The following is a 24255-nucleotide window of genomic DNA, read 5'->3' on the forward strand; positions in this document are numbered from 1 at the left end:
AGATAGATGCGTGGATGGATGGACAGATGGATAGATGCATAGATAGATGGATGGATGAATAGATCCATGGATGGATGGATGGATGCATGCATGGATGGATGGATGGATGTATTGATGGATAGATGTAGGTAGATGCATATATAGAGGGATGGATGGATGGATGTATTGATGGATGGATGTATTGATTCATAGATCTAGATAGATGCATAGAGTAAAAGATAGATCCATAGATAGAGGGATGGATGGGTGGATGCTTGGATGAATGAATGGATAGATAGATGCATAAATGGATAGATAAATGTGTGGATGGATGGATGGATGAATGAATGGATGGATGGATGGATGGATGTATTGATGGATAGATGTAGGTAGATGCATAGATAGAAGGATAGATGGATGTATTGATGGATGAATATATTGATGGATGGATGTATTAATGGATGGATGTATTGATTCATAGATGCATAGATAGAGTAGTATATAGATCTATAGATAGAGGGATGGATGGATGGATGGATGGATGCATAGATGAATGAATGGATATATAGGTGCATAAATTGATAGATAAATGTGTGGATGGATGGATGGATGGATGGATGGATGGATGGATGTATTGATGGATGGATGTATTGATGGATGGATGTATTAATGGATGGATGTATTGATTCATAGATGCATAGATAGAGTAATAGATAGATCTATAGATAGATGGATGAATAGATGGATGCATAGATGAATGAATCGATAGATAGATGCATAAATGGATAGATAAATGTATGGATGGATGCATGGATGGATGGATGAATAGATGCATGAATAGATGATGGATAAATGCATAGATAGATGTATATATAGATGCATAAATAGATGGATGCATAGATGGATGAATGGAGAGATGGATGAATAGATAGATGCATACATTTGTTGATAGATAGATGCATGGATGGATGGATCAATGGATAGATAGATAGATGGTTGGATGTATTGATAGACGCATAGATAGATGAATATTTGGATGAAGGGATGGATAGATGTATGCATAGATTGATGGGTGGATGGATGTTAGAATTGAATTTATTATTAATATGATTTAGTTTTCCATTGTGGTGTAATAATTAAGGAACTTTGCTGCTTTATCATGACTGCAGCAGGCGCTATGATATTACAGATCACCTGAAAATAGTCCCCAGCTAAATTACATAAAACATGACCACCTGGTTCCACAGTGCCAGTCGCACTGCATAATATCATTGTTGTTAATAGTATCCATGATCATTAAGTTGTAATGAGTGTTCAATGCTATTCAGCACATCATACTTTCAATAGTTATGTATAAATAAATGTCCTGTCACACCCTTAGTTTAAACTTGGGGTCCCACTTTATATTAAGTGTCTTTAACTACTATGTACTTGCATCAAAAAAATAAATACAATGTACTTACTGTGTTTATAATGTATTTGAGAACGCTTTTGGTGCTTTTGAGTTAGGATAGAGGTTGGGTTATGGACAGGTTTAGTGGTATGGGTAGGTTTAAGGGTGGGTTAAGGTGTAAGGGATGGTCAACAGTGTATTTACAAATGTAATTACAAAAGTTAATTACAGATGTAGTTACATACATGTATTTAATCAAGCATAAGTACACAGTAAATACATGTATTTACACAATAAGTACATTGTAACAAACTATTAATTTCTGTGTAAGTACATATTAGTTAAGGCCACTTAATATAAAGTGGGACCAAACTTGGAAGTATCATTTTCCCCCTGTGATTCAAAGCAGAACTTTAAGATCCTTGTGATCCTTCAGAAATCATTCTTATATGCAGTTTTGCAGCTTTCTTATTATTATCAGTGTTCCAAATAGTTATGTTCAGTGTTTTGGTTTTTAGGCCCCTTGTACCGACTGGAGAAGCAAATGGAGCCGAATGTGGCGGTGGATCTGGACAGTTCGCTGGAGAACCAGGGAACGCTGGAGTTCTGCTTGGTCCGAGAAAACAGTGAGTTATAGCATCATTAAAGGCACACATTATAGTTATAAGTTAGGGTGGTCAGATTTCTCTAAAGCCCAGGAGACCATAGAATGATCGTGCTGTTACTCATATTGTGTGTCTGGTTCAGTCTAGACTAAATAGTTGTGCTTGAATACACCAAAAAAAAAACAGCAACCTGAATTGGGAATATATGTTCTGCGCCTTCGTGAGAGGATGTATCTTCATACCCACAGGTAACAGTATCTGTATTCTCATTCCACACAGGGAAACGCAGAGCTATGGCTGCGCACATACATAGCAGTATTTACGTACCATTTACGTATCATCAGGGTGTCCGCGGGGTCTCAAAGTATTAAAAGTTGATAAATCAATTATGAGAAAATGAAGACCCTTAAAAGCTATTAAAAAGTCTTAATCCAGTTTTACGAGGTTTTAAATTTTGTTCAAGCTTTGTCCAAAGTGTTTGACTAATAAAAAGTATAAATATATTTATTTTCCTTGATTGGTTCAGGCCAAGTGCGTCCGGCCAAGTTCCTCTGTCAAGGTAATTTCACATAATTTGCGACAGAGGCTGGAAGGTGATGTGACTCTCTCCACATGTAGTGAAAACATAGAGCGGGGCCATCATTTGGCAACTGTCTAATCTTTTATTACACTGCTATCTGGAATACTTGATTCTGATTGGTAAGTTGCGACATTATAAAGGTATGTTATTCACAGATAACAACCGCTGAAACTAACAACACAATTGTGAATAATAATGAGTAATGATTGGTACTTCCAATTTGTAATGAATAATATGTAGGTTAGTGTATACTCCATTCAGCTGTTTTCGTTTCTGTCAGCTCTGCATTTAATTGAAGGATTAATAATTTATCAGAACAATGTTTTTGTCTAACTTTTAGCAGGATAAAGCACATCCATGTTTTTTTTTTTTTTTTTTTTTTTTTTTTTTTTTTTTTTTGCAGAATAAAGCCATTCAGGCTTATACAACAGCCTGCCGATAAGCCTGTCTGGCTTTATTCTGCGATAACAACTGCCTGTATGTACTTTATCCCTTACATAAATAATAAAGATCATTAGCATTATTAAAAGTACACACTGAGTCACTGATATTACTGGTTTGACTTCACAGATAATGTTTAAACTATACTTTCAGCATGGCTATAAATGTCACACCAAACGCAATTAAAAATAACATGAAAAACATTTACACTAAATAAAACACAAACATACCTACCATAGTTCATCAATCTTATTGTCGTTTTCTGTTTTTATTTATTTTTTATTTTTTTGCTGTGTTGTCCAAGAAATAGAAACAACACTGCAACAAAGGCTTTTCTTTTGTCCTGTTTCTAGTACAAATATCTAAAAAATCGTAAATCAAGAAGCATTTTCTAGACAAGTAAAAACATGGTCTTATTTTCGAATCTAAAGTTTTTCCTTTAAACAAGCAAAATAATCTGCCAATGGGGTAAGTAAAATCCGGCGCAATGTGGCGCAAGGCGCAAAGCAATTGTTATTTGCTACTTTCAGCTTGCCGCAAGAGTCGTTTTGAGGTGTTGCGCTCACTGTTTAAATAGCAAATGCATTTGCGCTCAAATGTGCGCCCATACGGATTTTGGCGCATTGCTATTTTGAGAACCAACAAACAACAGAACAAAGCCGGTCTATTGTCTGGCGCAGAGTGCGCCTGGCTTACACATTGTTTGATACACAGAAAATGTAGAGCAATACGCAAATATCTTTACATATGAAAAAGATATTATATATATATATATATATATATATATATACATACATACAATATATATATATATATATATATATATATATATATATATATATATATATATATATATATACAATATATAATATAAAGGGATTAAAATGTTACAAAATGTATTATTTTCGAGCCTACATGAATTTAAAAACCACTGCCTTCATACTTTCTTCATCTCGGGAGGCTTTTTCAGTTCATTCATAATAATGTTATTATTATTAGCAGTATTATTTATTATATCCATATTTATATTTGTTTTATTAAAAACAAGCTTAGATTTGTCCACCTGCAGGTTTTAGACCATATGGGGCACAGCATGTGTTTTAGGATATAACTCAGGTTTTTGAGCACACTTCATTATTATTGTTCATTTATTCGTTTGCTGGAAATTAGAACTGAATTTAGAAATAGTTTTAAAACAAATCTTTACAAACGAAATTAATTATTTATTGGCTAATTGATGTCTGTGCGTACAAGGTTTCCCTATCCACAAGAGCGAAAGTGAAACTAGATTATGAGATGCCTTATCTCTCATTCTCGCGCTGTAGATGCTCTGTTTAACTGTTCTTGCCAGTGAAATGCTCAGTTTTTCCACTTACACTTTACGTCATGTAAATAGCAAATGTGCTTTGGCGCGACGCAACTGGCTCCTTAAGGGAATGAGAGATGAGACTCTGATTGATTTATTCTCAAAACACACCTATAACTCAATAAGAAAATAAACTCAACCCTTTTAGACCATGCGCCACGGCGCAAAGCGGATTTTTCCATCCTTATATTAGCAAAAGTGGATTCGCCCCACTGGCCGATTATTTTACTTGTTTTAAGGGAAAAAAAAATGCTTATTTTTGTCTCATTATTTGCTATTATTCTTGTTTTAAGAAACACTTGAAGGTTCTGACTTTTCTAAAGCATAAATATACCAAAATATGTTTGTAGATATTTAAGAAACATACTAAGTTTATAATTTTGTTTATCTGAAAAACAACAACTGAAGTCAAATATTCTGCTTTGAAAATGAGATTTGTTGCATAGATCTAAAGTTTTATTTTATTTTTTAAGATCTGAGGTGATCTGCTGCTGCTTTTAGTTGTATGGCAATAGATGTCATGTGAAATGGCATTCAAACTCACATTATTAGCATACATTATTATCATAACACTGAATAAAGCACATGAGGTGTACCTGAGGTAATCATTGTCAGTTGTGTGTTGTTCAGCTGTGAGAAAAAGAAGCCGTTTTAAAAATATAAATTTCGGGTGTTGGTTTGGGCAAAAAAAATAGGGAAAATATATATGGAATATTTCCATCTATCGTGTGCCGTTGCTTTTATTTAGAACAGGATTTAAATCAGCCTTAAATCGGGTTTTAGGCTCAATAGTCAGGCACACTGCTGTTGGTTTCGTCAATCTGGCAACCTGCGCTTGCCTGTGTTTTGAACCATGTGTGCAATACCTAGTTCTACCACTGGGTGTCAAACTTACATACTGCCCCTTTTAATTTTAACTCATTATTTTTGAAAACAAGACAATATTTTACTTGTCAATAAAATGCATTTTGATTTATTTATTTATTTATTTATTTGGGCTAAAAATAGGACAAAAACTGTTGAGTAAAAAAATTTAAGTCTAGTTTCTATTTATTTAACAGAGAAAACTGCTTGTTGGTTTTGGATTTTTTTGAAATTTGGACTAGAAATAAGACAAAAATGAAATGTGAAAGGCATTTTTTGTAGTGTATTCACAGAAAATGTCCTGAAACAAACAGATGCACTTCGATGGTTGTTGTAACCCAGCAGCGGTGTATAAATAAATGCACATGTAAACAGCAGTTATTTCTCTGTGCACAGGCTCTCGAGGCGAGGAGAGCTCAGAGGAGGATCCACCTATAGACATCACTACTGTGCAGGACATGTTGAGCAGTCACCACTACAAGTCCTTCAAGATCAGCATGATCCACAAGCTCCGCTTCACCACAGACGTGCAGCTAGGTGGGTTTCCAGCTTATCAAATCCACTAGTCTTCCAGTCAGCAGTGCAGATCCTCACATGGTCCCCACGCTTCCCGATAATTTTCAGACATATGGATTCAAGGCATGGAAAGTACTTAAAAACAAAGTGCTTGAATTAAATTTTAAATTAAATTTGTTGTCATGCCGCTGTCAAAAACAAAACAACAACAAGAGATTCTTAATTTTAAAAGTATTACATTTAAATCTTGTACAAAAACTAGTGGTGACATGTTGGCTTAGTGGTTAGCACTGTCGCCTCACAGCAAGAAGGCTGCTGGTTCAAGTCCCAGCTGAGTTTGCTTGTTCTCCACATGTTGGCGTGGGTTTCCTCGCGTGCTCTGGTTTCCCCCTGTCCAAACACATGTGCTGTAGGTAAATTGAATAAACTTAATTGGCTGTTGTGTGTGTGTGTGTGTGTGTGTGTGTGTGTGTGCGTGTGCGTGTGCGTGTGCGTGTGCGTGTGTGTGTGTGTGTGTGTGCTTGAGTGTGTGTGTGTGAATGGGTGTTTCCCAGTAATGGGTTGCGGCTGGAAGGGCATCTGCTGTGTAAGACATATGCTGGATAAGTTGGCGATTCATTCATTCCGCTGTCATGACCCCTGATAAATAGGGGCCTAAGCCGAAGGATGGATGAATGAATGAATGAACTTTTTTCATATGTAAATTACACTAAACTATCGAATCAGGTAAATAATTGGGAGTCATGGCTTAATGGAGTCATTAATCTCTAATATATGTACTACGCCCCAAGTCTAGGGGAAACAAACAGGGCATAATAAACGAAGAAAAAACAAATGTGTTGGGGTGGTGGATTTCCCCAACAAAACAAAAACTTAAAGCAAAAGATTCCCTTCGGTCGACAACCAAACTCACACACTCAGTTGGGAGTATATATGAATAGATTTATTATAAAAAAATGTGGTTTATACAAATGAGCATTTCTTCAGGGTGACCACAGGCCAAAATAACAAACAAAAGAATCTATAAAGTAAATCCACTAAATTACCTATTACTATTTAAAAAAAAAAAATACAAAAAGCTTACCTCACTCCCTAAACATAAACAAAGTCAAACATAATCATATAAATAGGCAGGTCACCCCTACACACTCAAACTCTCAAAAATATTTTAACGTATTGTAACGGTGGCCCTTTCTTAAACCCCAAGTAGGTAATATTTAGCTTTTTGTTAGGGTGCCAGACAGAATAAATCCGTCAATATATTACAAATTTAACTTTAACCCAGATAGCAATAAGCCACCGACTACAAACTATACTAAACATAACACACAAATGGCTTTGGCAGTCAACCCATCAACGATGTTGGTATGCTAACGTTTTGTTTTCCTTGTTTGTTGTCGAAGTGTAAAGTACCTGAAACCGGTGAACTAGAGGAAAATCACCTACAGCCCGCGTCTATGTAGAGCGACGTCACTCAGCTCCCTTTGTTGTGGACACCACACATGATCTCGGGCGACGGCGACGGCTAAATCCACCATCTCAGCCAAAACGTCTCTCCAAAACGCTTTAACTGCACTCTTCACTGGATCCGATCACCACCGGTAGACTTTTGCAACTTCGCTTTTTGGCGCTTACACTTCTCGACACTTCCAGAGCCAACTCATTCGACCACTGTTTTCAGTGCTATCCTCGTACCGTTCTTATTACTTCCTCTTCCGCTCTTTTCTTTTTAACCTGTAATCATTTTCCTCCAGGTGGTATGGATTTACATCCTAATTGCCACAGTATGATGGTCATCAGTACAGTATTGGTTGTTGGTCGTTGGCCGGAGGGGTGAGGGAAACCCAGGAGCTCCACTCCGAACACCGAATGCACAGAAATGAGCTCTCCGAACCCTGCCGGAAGCTCCCTTATATACAGGCTTTTGAGACCAGCAGCCAATCAGAACAGGGAATCACGCCGGTATGGGAGCCTATGAGACAACAGAAAAACAACAAGAATGCAGGACAAAAGAAAAAGACAGAGTACAATCCGCATTAATAAATAAATCAATAAACTTCAGTCGTAACAATATGTTTTAGAGCAGGGGTCACCAACCTTTTTGAAACTGGCAGCTACTTCTTGGGTACCAATCACTGTGAAGGGCTACCAGTTTGATGCACACTCCTTAAATACCAATTTTTCTCAATTTACTTTTAATTCTATGTTGTAATTATTAACGATAAATGATATTCATTTATTTGAAGACACTGATCATGTTGATGATTTCTCACAATAGTTATCAACAATAATTTAACAAGGTAAGAAACCGAAACATCAATATGCAACACTTTATTTGTCTGAAATAGTTTTAGTTTTTTTATATATATACCTTAATGTCATTAACACATTTTACACCAATGCAGGTGTGATTTAAAAAGAATAGCTTCAAAAAATACTACATTCAGCTTACTGGTATGTGGTGCAATGGTGAGCTATTTTTTAGAACAGGCCTGTGGGCAACTCATGTAATCCTCGTGGGCTACCTGGACCCCTGTTTTAGATGAACTCTCATTCCTATTTTCCAATTGTTTAACTTTAACCTCCGAGGGCTTGAGTGTCCACATACGTGGACAGCACATTTTAGCTCTTAAGTGGATGTTTAAAATACTTTGAATGTTTTATATTTTGTTACAGACATAAAGTGTCATCCTGCAACTGTTTTGCAGCCTATGAAATGTCCCAAACACTATTTTTAACTGTCCAAAATTTTTTTTTTAACTCTCTGAAAGTCAAAAATCTATGTTATATATGCATTAAAAAGTGTTTTAGGTAAATTCGGAGGACGAATCCATATATATATACATAATTTTTCTCTAAAAGTACATTGTATCAAAAGATGATACTTAGGTTTTTATTCTAGTTAGGTTCCAGTAAGCCCAAATAGCAAAGGTGAAATAAAGAATATATGTAAAAAACACCTTGGGCCTTAAGAGGACCCTCAATGCTTATTTGTTATTATTATTATTATTATTATTATTATTATTATTATTATTATTATTATTATAACTAATATTATTATTATCATCTTTATCATTGTATAGTGTGAGAAAGTACATTATTATGAAAGGGTCATGACACCCCCCATATTCGGGTAAGTCTACCTCAGAATTTTTTCAAAAGATGCATGATAATGGGTGTGGAGCTCCACGATCAGAGGCAGAAGTGGGCGTGGCCAGCAGGGGAGAAGGAGAGGAGTGAACAACTGTTGTCAGTCGGCTCATAAAATCAATCACTAGGTTTGAATGCAGACTCAGTGCAGCAGGTCTCTTGCCCTGTCTATTTTAACTACTAGCCCTGCAGGTAATCTAGAGGATTTAGGCAAACACAGCAGAGCGGCGATGTGTCTAAATGTGAATGAACTCATGATGAAAGACAACGTTCGCCATTCTCCAATTCTCATACTGCTCTTCCGACGAAAATGCTCGCTGCACACAAACAGCTTTGATGAATCGTCCCTGACAGCATCGTGGGGAAAAACATGCAACAAACCGTGTGGATCATGAAAACAAACACTTACAACCCTTCATGAACAGCTGTGTGCTGTGGGTCTGTGTCTCACAGCTTGGCACTGGCAGGTCTGCCTTGCCTTCGGAAAGCACGTGCAGTCATGAATAATTAAGAAGCCGGCTCTTCTCATAGGACAAGAAAACTCTGCTATGAATAATAATGAGAACTCGACGTGTCATCTTTGCACTTTTGCGCTAGGTCTGCGTTTTGATCCACCCCAAAAATCATTTGAAACCCGGAAGCTGAAATCAGCTGACAAAAGCTCAAAATTATCCAGTTTTCCCACAATTAAAGCTAACAAGTGCTAACATTGTCTTAACTGATGCTCAACACACACACACACATCTGTTACAATCTCAGAAAAAGTACTCTAGGGTTTTGTGAACCTTTAAGTATAAATAAATATACACAGTTGAAGTCAGAATTATTAGCCCTCCTGAATATTTTTGCCTCAATTTCTGTTTAACAGAAAGAAGATTTTTTCTAATCATAATAGTTTTAATAACTCATTTCTAATAGCTGATTTATTTTATCTTTGCCATGATTTCAGTTAATAATATTTGACTTGACAGTTTTTTAAGATGCTAGTATTCAGCTTAAAAAGACATTTAAAGGCTTAACTAGGTTAATTAGGCAAGTTAGGGTAATTAGGCAAGTTATTGTATTGTATAACGATTAAAAAAAGAAATAGCTTAAGGAGGCTAATAATATTGACCTTAAAATGGTCTTAACAAAATTTAAAACTGCTTTTATTTTAGCTGAAATAAAATAAATAAGACTTTCTTCAGAAGAAAAAAATATTAAGTAAAAACTGTGAAAAATGTTTTTTGGGAAAATATTTGTTAATATGTGGGAAATATTTAAAAAAAAGAAAGAAATCAAGTGACTTCAACTGTACAACTGTTACTACTATAGTTCAGGCAGTCTGACACTGAGATATTCCTGTAGGAGTTCTCTCTCTCTCTCTCTCTCTCTCTCTCTCTGTATCTCTAGTGTCTCAAAACACAGGACTGCACTCATAAACCAAAGCTCTTCAGATCACACACACACACACACACACACACACACACACACACACACACACACACACACACACACACACACACACACACACACACACACACACACACACTGCTGTTTCTCTGAAAACACAAGGAATATTCCAGCAGTGTCTGCAGTCCATCCCAATTACAGCAGTGCTGGAGGCCAGAAAGAGCTGAACAATCTCTCCAGATCCACACTGACTGACACTGTTTGCATGCTGTTTTCTCATGTGCTGCGCGTGATGGACAGCCGTCACATCCATTATAGATAGACTCTGCCTGTGTGTGTGTGCTAGAGAGATAGACCTGTAATCATATTCCACAAATACCTATTCTAATAACTCCCACACACCCAGATGCTTTTGATAAAAATATGACAGATCAGATCTCATATTTTTAGAAAAAAAAATGGGCACTTTTGCAGGAATTTTGATTTAATATGTAAATACTACTAAATATTATGTCATATAATTGTATATATTTTAAAGGCTATTTATATAAGCATTAATTGATATATTTATATTAATATTGTATATTTTTATTAAATTTAGTATGCCATTGTAAAGGCTATTTATTTATTTCAATGTGTAAAAGTGATATATTTTTGTTTTTTATTATAAATGTTGAAACCTTGCTAATTATTAAATAAATTGAAAACATGTTGAACATTTTTTAAGTAAAATTAGTAACGTTTAAGATATATTTTTGTCAATTTAAAGTTGTTTATATGTATTAAATAATATATAAATATGTATTATTTAAAACACATTAAACATATATTTTTGTATTATTTAAACATATGCTGTTTAATAATTAAAATACTATATATATATATATATATATATATATATATATATATATATATATACATACATATATATATATATATATATATATATATATATATATATATATATATATATATATATATATATATATCTGTGTGTGTGTGTGTGTGTGTGTGTGTGTGTGTGTGTGTGTGTGTGTGTGTGTTTATTTGACTATATATTTTTCAAGATACTTCTATACCAATGGTTCTCAAAGTGGGGGTCGGGACCCCCTGGGGGGTCGCGGGACAATGACAAGGGGTCGCTTGGTGATATCCAAAACTCAAATAAATTTTATTAAACTATTAGAATTACCATATTTTATTCATAACCGACAGAATATAGTTAATAGTTGCATTAAAGAAACAACAAAATAAAAATAACAATCAGTCATCAGCCTTTAATTTTAAAAGCAAAATATAATTAAATCCATAAATGACTTTAAAAAACATTATATGGCTAATAGACTGTTGCATTTTTGTGTTGTCAATAAGCTCATGTTTATATTTGCCTATAGTTGTGTCTGCAACGTTTACAAATTTACAGTACAACCACCTTGAAAAATGGGGGTCGCGAGCCACTGATATGATTATTTTTGGGATCGCGGGCTAAAAAGTTTGGGAACCCCTGTTCTATACGGCTTAAAGTGACATTTAAAGGCCTAACTAGGTTAATTAGGTTAACTAGGCAGGTTAGGGTAGTTAGGCAACTTATTTTATAACGATGGTTTGTTCCAAAATATAGTGTAAAGGGGCTAATAATTTTGTCCTTAAAATGGATTTTAAAAGTTATTAACTGCCTTTATTCTAGCCGAAATAAAACAAATAAAACTTTTTCCAGAAGAAAAAATATTATTAAACATACTGTGAAAACTTCCTTGCTCTGTTAAACATCATTTGGGAAATATTTAAAAAAGAAAAAAAAATTCAAAGGGTCGGCTAGTAATTCTGACTTCAACTGTGTGTGTGAGTGTATATATATATTTATACACATATATATTCATTCATGTGTTCATCAATTATAGAAACTCTGTTTGCTAGCCTCAGATATTGCGCAGCCCTGTCAGTCTGTCAGCATGTATTCAATTCAATTTCAATTCAATTCAGCTTTAATTGTATAACACTTTTACAATGTAGATTGTGTCAAAGCAGCTTCGCATAAATGGTCATAGTAACTGGATCAGTGTTTTTCAGTTTTTAGTGTTTAAGTTCAGTTCAGTTTAGCTCAGTTCAGTGTGGTTTAAAGTCATTACTGAGAGTCCAAACACTGCAGAGCAAATTCATCGATGTGTAGCTCGACAGGTCCTGAACCATGCAAGCCAGTGGCGACAGTGGAGAGGGAAAAAAAAACTTCACCAATAGGAGAGTGAAGAAAAAAAAACATTAAGAGAAACCGAACATTTTAATTTCTCCGCTGGCCAAAAGTGTTGTGCAGAGCTGCAGTCTTAGCGGTGGAGGCTGGAAGCTGGCCTCAGCGAACACTCGTCTGTCCCTGGAGCGTCACTGGAATCAGTCTCATGCTCTCCACTCCCACATGTAACCTTAAAGGGTTAAACAATTAATGCACAGCACTACTACGTTTACAGAAAACTTTGCTATGTTATAATTCACTTACCTTTTTATGAGTTTTTGTGTGAGTGTTACCCGATATAAAAAAAAAAAACTACAACAACTGAATGTTTTGAGTAATACCCCATTTCCGCTGACTGGTACAGTACAGTATGGGTCGGTACGGCTCACCTCTATCAGGCTTTCGTTTCCACTACCAAGGGTACTATTTTGATGGGCGTGGTTTACCACAGAAAGTTTCAGTTGACGTCATTCTCGCTGGAATAAATGTCTACAGTAAAGCCGTACGGGTCGTTCACATATTAAATGAGAAGCACGTCTTACAAAACAGATGCTTTATACACATAAATATTTGTTTATAAATGTTCATTACTAACTTTCCTATGAACATGATCTGATTATAACTGCAGATCAACGACAGTGCGAAATAGCCTACTGTAACGTCTGCAGTTATATAAAATAAATAAATAAATGCAACAAAAATGAACACATACAGACCCTTACAGTCTCTCATATATTACCAATTACAGAAAAACTACACACAGCAGACATTTAGTCCTTATTTAGGTTCAAAAACAACACAAAATATCGGCCACAGTCAGAGCAAACCTCTCATCTGTGCCTGTAATCTTCACCAGCACATGTAAGCTCTGTTAGAGAGTGATTCCCAGTTCATAATAGTCAAAAAAAAGATGATAAACATGGGAGCTTGTTCATGATTCAGTTTGCTGCAACAATTTGCTCCTTTGTTTTGTCGGGCTTCTCCTTTGTTTCTCTGTGCTTCACTCTCACGTTTGTCGAAGACACTTCAATAATCACGCTCACGTTATTATCATCAGCTCAAGAAGTTCATTATATCAAATATAGATGCAATGGCGAGCTCCCTGGAGAAAACGAAAACCGCTTGCACTTTTAGACAGGCTCGTAAAAAGGCAACAGGACACGACAGATTTTGTTCTTCTTGGCTTTGTGTCTGTACATCAAGACGACGACAAGGTTTGTTTCATCCATGGCTCATTATTAGATGCATATAGTATTGTGGTGTAATGTCTTGGCTGTGTATTTAAAACATGACGGTTCCTTTGTTTTCATTCTGGCTAGCTCCACTCGAGCTTGTGACATATCTCTCTTACCAATCAGCGTTCAGCTACACGTGTAGCTCCATCTTTTGGTACCCTTTCTCGTGTTTGGTACCCTTTTGAAAGTGCCGAAAAAGTGGTATGGTACGATACGGTTTGATACACCTTTTGACAGTGTAAACGGTCATAAAAGCGATTCGAGCCGTACCACTCAATGGAAACGGGGCATATGAAGCTGTAATGTAGCCGTGGCGTGAGTGAATTTTGGTGTGACGCCCCACCATGGAAGAAATAATGTAGTGGAAACCATGCACTGTATGTGAACACGTCACTGAAATAACTCCCACACACCCAGATGCCATCTCTTTGCAGACTTTATTATGGCAGTTTGGATGTCATATTTTGAGGTAAAAACCTGGACAATTTTTGCAGGAATTTCTGGAGAAAAGGTGGAGATCGACCCTGTGACCAACCAGAAAACAAGTACCAAGTTCTGGATCCGCCAGAAGCCCATTTCCATCGACTCGGACCTGCTGTGTGCCTGCGACCTGGTGGAGGAGAAGAGTCCAAGTCAGTCAAATATAACAATACTAGAGCTGCATCTACACTTTATTTGTGTTTGTGTGCGTGTGTGTGTGTGCGTGCAAGAGGTTAGAAATGTGTGTTATGGTCTCCAAGGCTGCTGTTATTTCTGCAAAAATCATTAAAAGTTGTCATATTTTAAATTAATCAGCTTATTTTTTACAGACATTGTCCTATTATGTCTAAATAATTTAGGAATAGTAAAAAAAAATATATGTATAATATATTAAAAAATATTATAATATATATAAGAAGATTATAATAAGAAGAATTAAAATGGTATTCAAAAATATTTTAACAATAATTAATTGTTAATATAGTTCAACATGAAATGTTAAATATACATTTTAAATAGTCGTAAAATGTAGATTATTTTTATTAAATTTAAAGAATAAATGTCTTATACACTATGAATGTTTTTATAATAATAATATTTAATTAAATAATAAAATAAATAATTAAATAAATATTATTTAATTTCTTTTGTTTCTACTGTATTTTTTCATCTAGAATTACAGTCTTAGTTATTTAAAAAAGTATTTATTAAATTGTTTAAAACGTGTATGTAACATTCATATTTGTATTACTAACATTACATTGTTATTATTTTAATTGCTGTTTATATTATTTTACCATATTAATTTCTATTATTTTTATTGTACGGTATAATTTAGTATGCCATTGCAAATCTTCATCACAAATTTAAGTTGTAGAAAAAATCTGTAATTTCTACAGTCATTATCAATATCAAAAACCGTTTTACTTTTGAAAACATTATATTAATTATTGTGTGTGTGTGTGTGTGTGTGTGTGTGTGTGTGTGTGTGTGTGTGTGTGTGTGTGTCATGTAATTTTCTTTCTTACTTTAATGATCACTTCATTTTGAAATGCACGAAAAACAGTAAAATTATTCAGATGTTTTAAAAAAAAATTGCAATTTACTATTTTATTTATATTATATCACAATATGTATACTAGATTTTAATTTAGTATTTAAATAATATGCACAATTATTTAAAACATATTTAACATTTATGTTTCATTATATAAAAATGTATTTGTAATTTTTTAAATGCCATTTATTTATTGTCATTATATATTTATTGTCATATTTATTGTCAAGTATATTATTCTTATTACTATTATTATCATTTTATAGTATTATTTAGTGTGCTATATTATTACTTGTAATATATATTTAATATTTTAGATATAAAAGTAATTATTGTGTAAAAACCATGCTACTTTTCAATATCCTTTGCTCATTATAAAAGTACGAACAGTTTAATTAGAAACAAACAAACATTTCATTATACAGTAAACGCACATTAAAGTTGAACACATTCTTGTGAAATGAAGTCCTGAATTTCAGTCTTTTTGAAATGCTCCAGTGCAGTAATATAATCAGAGAGAAGGTGCCTGTGGTTTATGTATAAACTTCCTCCACATCGGCGACGTGACAGATTCAGTGTTGCTCTGCAAAGTCAGCAAGACATTTATATTGCATTACACCTCCAGGAAATCTCTCACTGAAGACACAGAATATATTTGCTGTGTCTCTGTGTGTTGTTTGCACTGGTGAAGTGATGCAGACGTGTACTTTTAGCGGAAATGACAGAGACACTGATTGATGAACAGAAGACACATTCACTGATGCTCCAGTCCTTCAGTGTGTATGTTCACTGGGATGTTCCCTTTATTATATGTTCTGTGAATGTGTTTTAAGATGTCATTAGGCATGGGTCGGTACACGATTCTAGTGGTATAATAACCTTGGATAGATATATCACTGTTTCACGGTATCATGGTGGTGTGATTACTGCTCTAAAATAGGTTCTTTTTACATGTCTGGGTAACAAGTGATTGATGTTTGCTAAATTGTGGGCTGATCATTAGCTCTTGATGGTGGAGGCTTCTGTTGGAGAACCTGTTGCCCTAACAGCTAAATAAAATAGTCACAAAAGAATTAAACTTACATATACCGTATATTGAAACCGGTTATCATCCCATGCCTCGATGTCATTATTAACTAGTGCTTTTAATTGTAATAATGCTGCAAGATATTACTATTTTAATTTAGTTAAAAAAAATAAATGCAGCCTCGGTGAGCAGAAACATATGACTGTACACCTTATAGACCACAAATGTATGATTAAATGTACTTTCAGATAGATATATGTATATTTGAGGAAATAATCAATATAGGTTTGATGAAAGTGTGCATGATTTAGCTTGCTTGCTTTATTTATATTTAATTTTATTTTTAACTTGATCTATCAATTATTTGCTTTTCTATATGCATTTGAAAAACTTCTTGGTATTTGCTCTTTACCTTACATTTTATTTTATTTTCAACTCGACCCATCAAATAGTTTTTTTCTTAGATGCATTAGATGCTATTTAGTTTACATTATTGTAAAGCTTTGGGGATTGTTTTATTTTATTGAATTTATTTAGTTTTTTATTTAATTAATTTAAAATGTTTTTTTTTTTTTTTGAATAATGAAATTATATATATAATTGTAATTTATTTTATATTTAATTTTAATCTTATTTTATTTACAACTTGACCAATCAAATAGTTTTTCCCTAGATGAGTTTAAAAACTTTGTAGTATTAGCTATTACGTTTACAATATTGTAAAGCTTTGGAGATTGTTTTGTTTATTTAATTTATTTTATTGTTATTAATCAATTAATTTATTTATTTTACTTTTAATTGTAATTTATTTCATATTTTTAATTAAAAAAATTTATTATTTATTTTTATTTTCTTTTTTGTTATTTTATTTTTGTATTTTATTTAAATATAAAATTTGTAATTTTTTAGCTTCAATTGTATATTATTATTTTTTAAACTTAAATTAATTTTTATTTAAATATTTAATTGATTTTATTTAGTTTTTCTTTATTTTTAATTACTTTTTTATTTTATTTTTTATAAAAATATTTAAATTTGTTGGTAATGTTATGTACTTGAATTCTTTATTTTTTATTTTAATTAATTTAGATTTTTTTATATTTATTTTTAATGTTTTTACTTTTAATTGTGTTATTTATTTCTTTTATTTTTTTATTTAAATTTGTATTAAAACATTTAAGTTTTTCTATTTTTTTTACATTTTTATTTAAAATATTTACATTTATTAGTAATGTTTTTACTTTTAATTTTATATAATTTTTTTTCTTTTAATCAATTATTTTTTTTTTTACATTTTTATTCAAATATTTATTTTTATTTAATAAATTTTTTATTTTTTTATATTTTTGGTTTATTATTTTTTTTTAATAAATAAAATATTTAATTTATTTTAATTTAAATTGTATTCATTTATTTTTTCCCTTATTCATCTTTAACTACTGGATGTTGATCTGCCAGTCATCTACTATGCCTGTACATTTATTTTCTGATTCTAATCAGATTTTTATGCTTCCTTTGTAGATCATGCAATATTTAAACTCACATATCTCAGCAACCACGACTACAAAGCTCTGTACTTCGAGTGTGACGCTGCTACCGTCAATGAGATTGTGCTCAAGGTAAAGTTCAACTCTTAATTACGCCTCTGCATTTTTACCTATTCATGTTTTTACTGCGTTTCTTTGTAAATTCAGGGTTCTAACAGGGTCATTTCTAAAATATCATGGAATTATAATGTAATGTAATGTTTTGTCATCACTTTAGACATTACGCTAGAGAATCATTCAAACACTAGCACTAAAGTGACGTTAGTGAATTAGTAACGGCTTCTAATAAAAAAGGGGCTTTTAGACTCTCCGTGTTTGATTTTCTTATTTATATAAACTATTGTGCTGTCGAACAGTTGTATAAACGCAATATCACACCTGTAGCAGTGCAATATGGCTGTATATCAGTGCTGGCGGGACGGCCTGTGGCCTCGTGCCAATGCACGCTTCCCACCAGTGCTGATATACAGCCATATCGCACTGCTGCTCATGGTGTGATATTGCTCATATATTTAAATGTGTGTGTGTGTGTGTGTATTTATTTATTTATTTTCAAAAAACGCTGTTCAAACAGGCATGGATGTTCTGGAATTTTTCCGGAAAAGAGCATTCACACACATCCTTTTCAAAATAACGAAAATTCTGACATCATTAACTAGAAATAAGCTCTAAACGGCTGCGCTTGTATTTGTAAACATAGAAGTCTGGCTTTTGCTGATGGTCTGACTTTTATTTAAAGCTTTAGCATTCATGCAGTTGTTGTCACAGAGACATCCAAAGGCAGAAGCTGGAACCACAACTAAATGTTTACACATTAGACTACATTACAAACTTACAAACATTATGTCGATGCATAGGTATTGTGAACAACTTCGATCAAAACATATCGTGGAACACTTTCACATGCCGAGATGTACATAATGTGTGTGTCCTGGAGCTTACCGGCTGCTTCACGTGCACACGCGTCAAGCAACTGAAGCAGAGCCTGAATGTAAACAGCGGTTTATCATAAGCATTTTATCGATGATTTTTACAAAGTTGGCATTAAGAAGGCAAACAACTAGCAGCTAAATGTGTCTGGAAAAATATTCAAAGGCTTTTATTTTCATGAACAACACGGAGGTAAATGCGTCTGATTGTTCTGATTGGCTGGAGTAGATGTCTCACGTGAGCACGCCAAGTATGAGCGCGCTCTTTCCTGCAATTTTCTTTCTGTATTCACACAGTGCAGCATTCCGGCAATTTACTAGTAGTCTTACAACTTCTCTTTCTGGAAAATTGGCAGAACAAATTTACCGGTATTTTCAAAAAGGGCCTGTTCACACATACAGAACTTTCCGGAAAATTGACGGTAATTTTCCAGACTGGTCTTTATGTGTGAAAGGGACTAGTGTCGCCTCTTGGTGATTCTATGCTCTTTGGCTGCCGTGTAAAATCCTGTTGCTTTGTTTACCACAGGATTAGTTTTTTTATTCATTATATTAGTAATGTTTCTTATTATTTGTATTTAGTAAATATACTGTTAGTTAAAAGGTTGCCAGTGTTACCAGTTGAAACCTAAAGTGGCTATGACGTCTTAAAATATATGGTAAGAGTCCTAAAAAGGGTTTAAAAGTTATTGAATTTCACTCTCTGATTCTCATATATACCCTGTTTACAGAATGTGTTGCTGTTTTTTTTCACCCAGGTGAACTACATCCTGGAGTCTCGTGCCAGCACATCGAGAGCGGATTATTTTGCCCAGAAACAGCGCAAACTGAGCCGCCGCACGAGCTTTAGTTTCCAGAAGGACAAAAAGTCAGGCCAGTAAAGCTGGAGGATGAAACCGTTCAGCCAACTCTAGACCAAGAGAAAGAGACGGGCCTGTGTGAGGAACAGAGGAACATCAAAAAGGTAAAAACCTAAGAAAGAGGAGAACGCCGTGGTCTTGTTCCAGATGGAGAAAATCAGCCTTTCCGAGAGCTGATGGTCCGTAATCATATCAGAGCACTAAAGCTCCACGCTGTCACTCGAATGTACTCGCAAAACCAACCAACAATCTGACTGAACATTTAGATATTAGCCATCGCCCAGACCAGACCAAACCATCAGCTGGACTCTGGATGCCAAGGGCCGAGAACTTGCTGCTGTTTTGCGTCAGTTTTCAAAGACTTCCTTCTTCCACTGCCTACAAATGAACTGTACATAAACGCGCACCAAAACCAACGCAGTCGGAAACTTCGAAAAGCCAGAATGAGCAAGCGAAACCGTATTAGCCGTTCCCGTATGTTTCAGAGATGTTAAGCGGCAGCACTTTACTTGAAGGGGTGTTCGTAAGGAAGTCACGACAGCTTTATGATCATGACGTGACTCTATTTTGCTTTGCATGCTTATGACTACAGCCTTTAAGTGTCATTCGCGCAGTTATGTCATTTTAAATCCAAAGCTGGTGTTATTTGAGATGCCTTTAAATGAATACATCATACCTGTCTTTATCACGACAGCTTGACATTATTATCAAGACTATATAACTTGTTATAAATCTGTCATAAACATGATAGTTGTCCGACAGCTGTCTTTAAATGTCATTCGCTCAGTTATGTCTTTTTATGCATGAGTTACATTGTTTGAGATGCCTTCGTTATGACAACTTCACATAAGCGAATACATTATAACCTGTCTTTGTTGCGACAACTTGACATTATGAACACAATATAACTTGCATGCTTATGACAACTGTCTTTAAGTGTCGTTTGGACAGTTGTCATTTTAAATCCAAAGCTGATATTATTTGAGATGCCTTCGGTATGACACCTTGACAAACTAATACATCATAACCTGGCTTTGTCTTTGTTGCGACAACTTGACATTATCAAGACAATTGAATTTTTTGTTTGCATGCTTATGACAACTGTCGTTAAGTGTCATTTGCACAGTTATGTCATGTTAAATGCAAAGGTGACAGTGTTTGAGATGCCTTCGTTATGACAACTTGACATAAACAAATACATTATAACCTGTCTTTGTTACAACAACTTGACATTATCAAGAATATTTAACATTTTGTTTCCATGCTAATGACAACTGTCGTTAAGAGTCATTTGCACAGTTAAGTCATGTTAAATGCGAAGGTGACATTGTTTGAGATGCCTTCGTTATGACATCTTGACATAAACTTATACATCATAACCTGGCTTTGTCTTTGTCGTGACAACGTGACTTTATCAGGACAATATAACTTTTGTTTGCATGCTTATAATATAACTAGTCTGTCGTGACAAATTGACATCAATATAACTTGTCATAAATCTGTCATAAACATGATCATCATGAGGCCATTACAATTGTGTCTTAAATGTTATAACTGCGTCATTAATATTTCTCTTGACCTCTTAAACTACAGTTGTACGAATTGAATTGGTCATTAAAATGTCGTTAAATATTTATGATGCTTTTGTTAAATTATTCCACAGAGTAATGACACTTTCACAGAACAGCTCCAATGACAAAAGCCATCAAAAAAATATTCATGATGCAACCATAATGGACTATCATGTTTATGACAGATTCATGACAAGTTATTTTGTCTTGATAATGTCAAGTTGTTATGACAAAGACAAAGTTATAACACATTAGCTTATGTCAAGCTGTCATAACGAAGGTATCTCAAAAATGTAATATGACATGACTGTGCAAATGACACTTAAAGACAGCTGACATTTTAAATGACATAAGCTAACAAACTAAAACATCATAACCTGCCTGTGTCATGACAACTTGGCATTATCAAGACAAAATAACTTGTCATAAATCTGTCATAAACATGATAGTCCATTATGATTGCATCATGATGCATTTTTGATCGCTTTTGTCATTAAAAATGTTCTGTAAGAGTGTCAATAGAGTCGAATGATTTTTCAGCCTTTCCGAGAGCTGATGGTCCGTAATCATATCAGAGCACTAAAGCTCCACGCTGTCACTCGAATGTACTCGCAAAACCAACCAACAATCTGACTGAACATTTAGATATTAGCCAATGACAAAAGCCATCAAAAAATATTCATGATGCAACCATAATGGACTATCATGTTTATGACAGATTTATGACAAGTTATTTTGTCTTGATAATGTCAAGTTGTTATGACAAAGACAAAGTTATAACACATTAGCTTATGTCAAGCTGTCATAACGAAGGTATCTCAAAAATGTAATATGACATGACTGTGCAAATGACACTTAAAGACAGCTGACATTTTAAATGACAGAAGCTAACAAACTAAAACATCATAACCTGCCTGTGTCATGACAACTTGGCATTATCAAGACAAAATAACTTGTCATACATCTGTCATAAACATGATAGTCCATTATGATTGCATCATGATGCATTTTTGATCGCTTTTGTCATTAAAAATGTTCTGTAAGAGTGTCAATAGTGTCGAATGATTTAATGAAAGCGTCATTCATATTTATTGACATTTTAAAGGCCAATTTAATTTGTACAACCATAGTTCAAGAAGTCAAGAGAAATGTTACTGACGCTGTTATAACATTCATGACACTATTATAATGGCCTCATGATGATCATGTTTATGACAGATTTATGACAAAAACAGGTTATGTATTTATGTCAAATTGTTATAACAAGGTTTGTAGTTTTCTTTACTAATGCAATACAAATGAATAAATAAACGGGGAAAAATAAAAACATGAATCGCAAAATACGCAAAGCTGCTCATTTACGAATATTGCTTACAGTGCACTATAATGAGACATCCCAAACAATGTCATCATTGCATTTAAAATGACATAACTGAGCTATTAACACTTAATGACAGCTGTTATAAGCATGCATCTCATGTTCTGTCACTTTTCTAAAGGTGTCTTACGAACTCGAGCTTCAAGTAAAGTGTTACTTGTTAAGTCAAACAGACATCGATGCATAAAGGGATGCTTTTTTTTTTCCTTTTTTTTTTTTTTTTTTAACAAAAACGATGTAAATAGCAACTGCATTCAGGGTTTGATGACAAACCCTCTTTGGCCATAGTACTTCAGTGCCTGCTACAGATCAACTGCATTTGTGTTACTTTTTTTTTTTAGATTTTATTAAGCATCCGCTGATTCAGTCAGGTCAAAAATGCCTGCAAACTTTTTACCAACCGAGGAAGCCGCTAGGTTTAGGAATGACCGATTTTTAACGATCAAATACAAAATGAATAACTACTTCTTTGGACTGTGACTGTGTTTCTCCCTTCTTTTAATTGCATATATTATAATAACGAACCAATCGGCGGCTAGATGGCGGCTTTGGCTCCTCTGACTGTCTGCAATGGGAATGTATGACGTTTTTGCCACGTTTCTTGGTAAATGTTTCAGAAAACATTTTAAAAATAGGTTCATTTCATCTGCAAGGAATGGCTCCATCTCCCCACCAAATCTGCCGTTTCAGCCTGTTTCTGTCTTTGTGTAACTCCACTCCAACCGCTGCTGTTGTTCAACTGGATTCAGGGTGTTCGTTCTATCCAAAACTGTTCTGACTCAGGTTTCCGACTGCCATGTTGTCTTGACTGATCCTGTTTCATTTTGTTTTTTTTCTGTGTGTCTGTCAAAGCCGGAGAGCAATGACTGACGCTCAGTTGGACAAAGACAGCATGTGTTCCTGTGACGGGGATTACAGCTGAATAGACATTTCAAATAAGAAACTTTATTTATAATATTACAATGACCTGGGGGGGGGTTATCATGCGGCCTATGGAATCAACAATATTTGCTACAGTACATCTATACTGTATATATGTAGATTTTCTAATTAAAGACTGAACTACAGTGGTTTTGTGCTGGTGTTTTTATTGAATTTATTTATTTATTTATTTATTTATTTTTTACAGTTTATTAATTCATTCATTTTCTTTTCGGCTCACTCCCTTTAATAATCACAGCGGAATTAACCACCAATTTATCCAGCATATGTTTTACGCCTCGGATGCCCTTCCAGCTGCAACCCATCACTGGGAAACACCCATACACACTCATTCACACACATAAACTATGGACAAATAAGCCTACCCAATTCACCCTATACCACATGTCTTTAGCCTTGTGGGGCAAACCGAAGCACCCAGAGGAAACACACGCCAACACACAGCTGAGGTTCATGTAATATGTACATACAAAAAAATTACATTTAAATGTATTACAGCATATTAAAAAATATGTGGCAATCTATGTAGTTTAAATTTATAAATATATTCTTTAAAATTGTTTTAAAATTTTTAAAAAGCTGGCTTGTGTTTTCACAAGACTTATAAGAATAGTACAAATGACCTCTGCACCCTCTGTAGTTAGAGATTGATTAGAGTAGATTGATTAGTTAGAGATCGATTCTGGACATGACAGGGTGTACTCACACTAGGCTAT

General features: G+C 34.2%; 1 protein-coding gene across 7 annotated transcripts in view; it reads left to right on the forward strand.

The window, feature by feature from the left end:
* The window catches only part of mapkap1 (MAPK associated protein 1), a 102261-nt gene extending 78597 nt beyond the window's left edge, over window positions 1-23664 (forward strand). The window contains exons 8-13 of one of the 7 annotated variants that reach the window (XR_015490757.1): window positions 1891-1998; window positions 5625-5765; window positions 14243-14380; window positions 17834-17931; window positions 19547-20969; window positions 21500-23664. Coding sequence is in view for 1 of the 7 variants with exons in the window: in XM_087253222.1 (XP_087109348.1) it covers window positions 1891-1998; window positions 5625-5765; window positions 14243-14380; window positions 17834-17931; window positions 19547-19669 (608 nt within the window). In the remaining 6 variants the exon portion in view is untranslated. Of the gene's footprint in view, window positions 1-1890; window positions 1999-5624; window positions 5766-14242; window positions 14381-17833; window positions 18218-18316 lie in introns of all 7 variants that reach the window. The other 6 variants (XR_015490758.1, XR_015490759.1, XR_015490760.1 and 3 more) reach the window with 6 other exon arrangements.
* Window positions 23665-24255: the final 591 nt, after the last annotated feature.

Source organism: Danio rerio, chromosome 5 (genome assembly GCF_052040795.2).
Source record: "Danio rerio strain M-AB ecotype USA chromosome 5, GRCz13ab, whole genome shotgun sequence".
NCBI classification, from domain to species: Eukaryota; Metazoa; Chordata; class Actinopteri; order Cypriniformes; family Danionidae; genus Danio; species Danio rerio.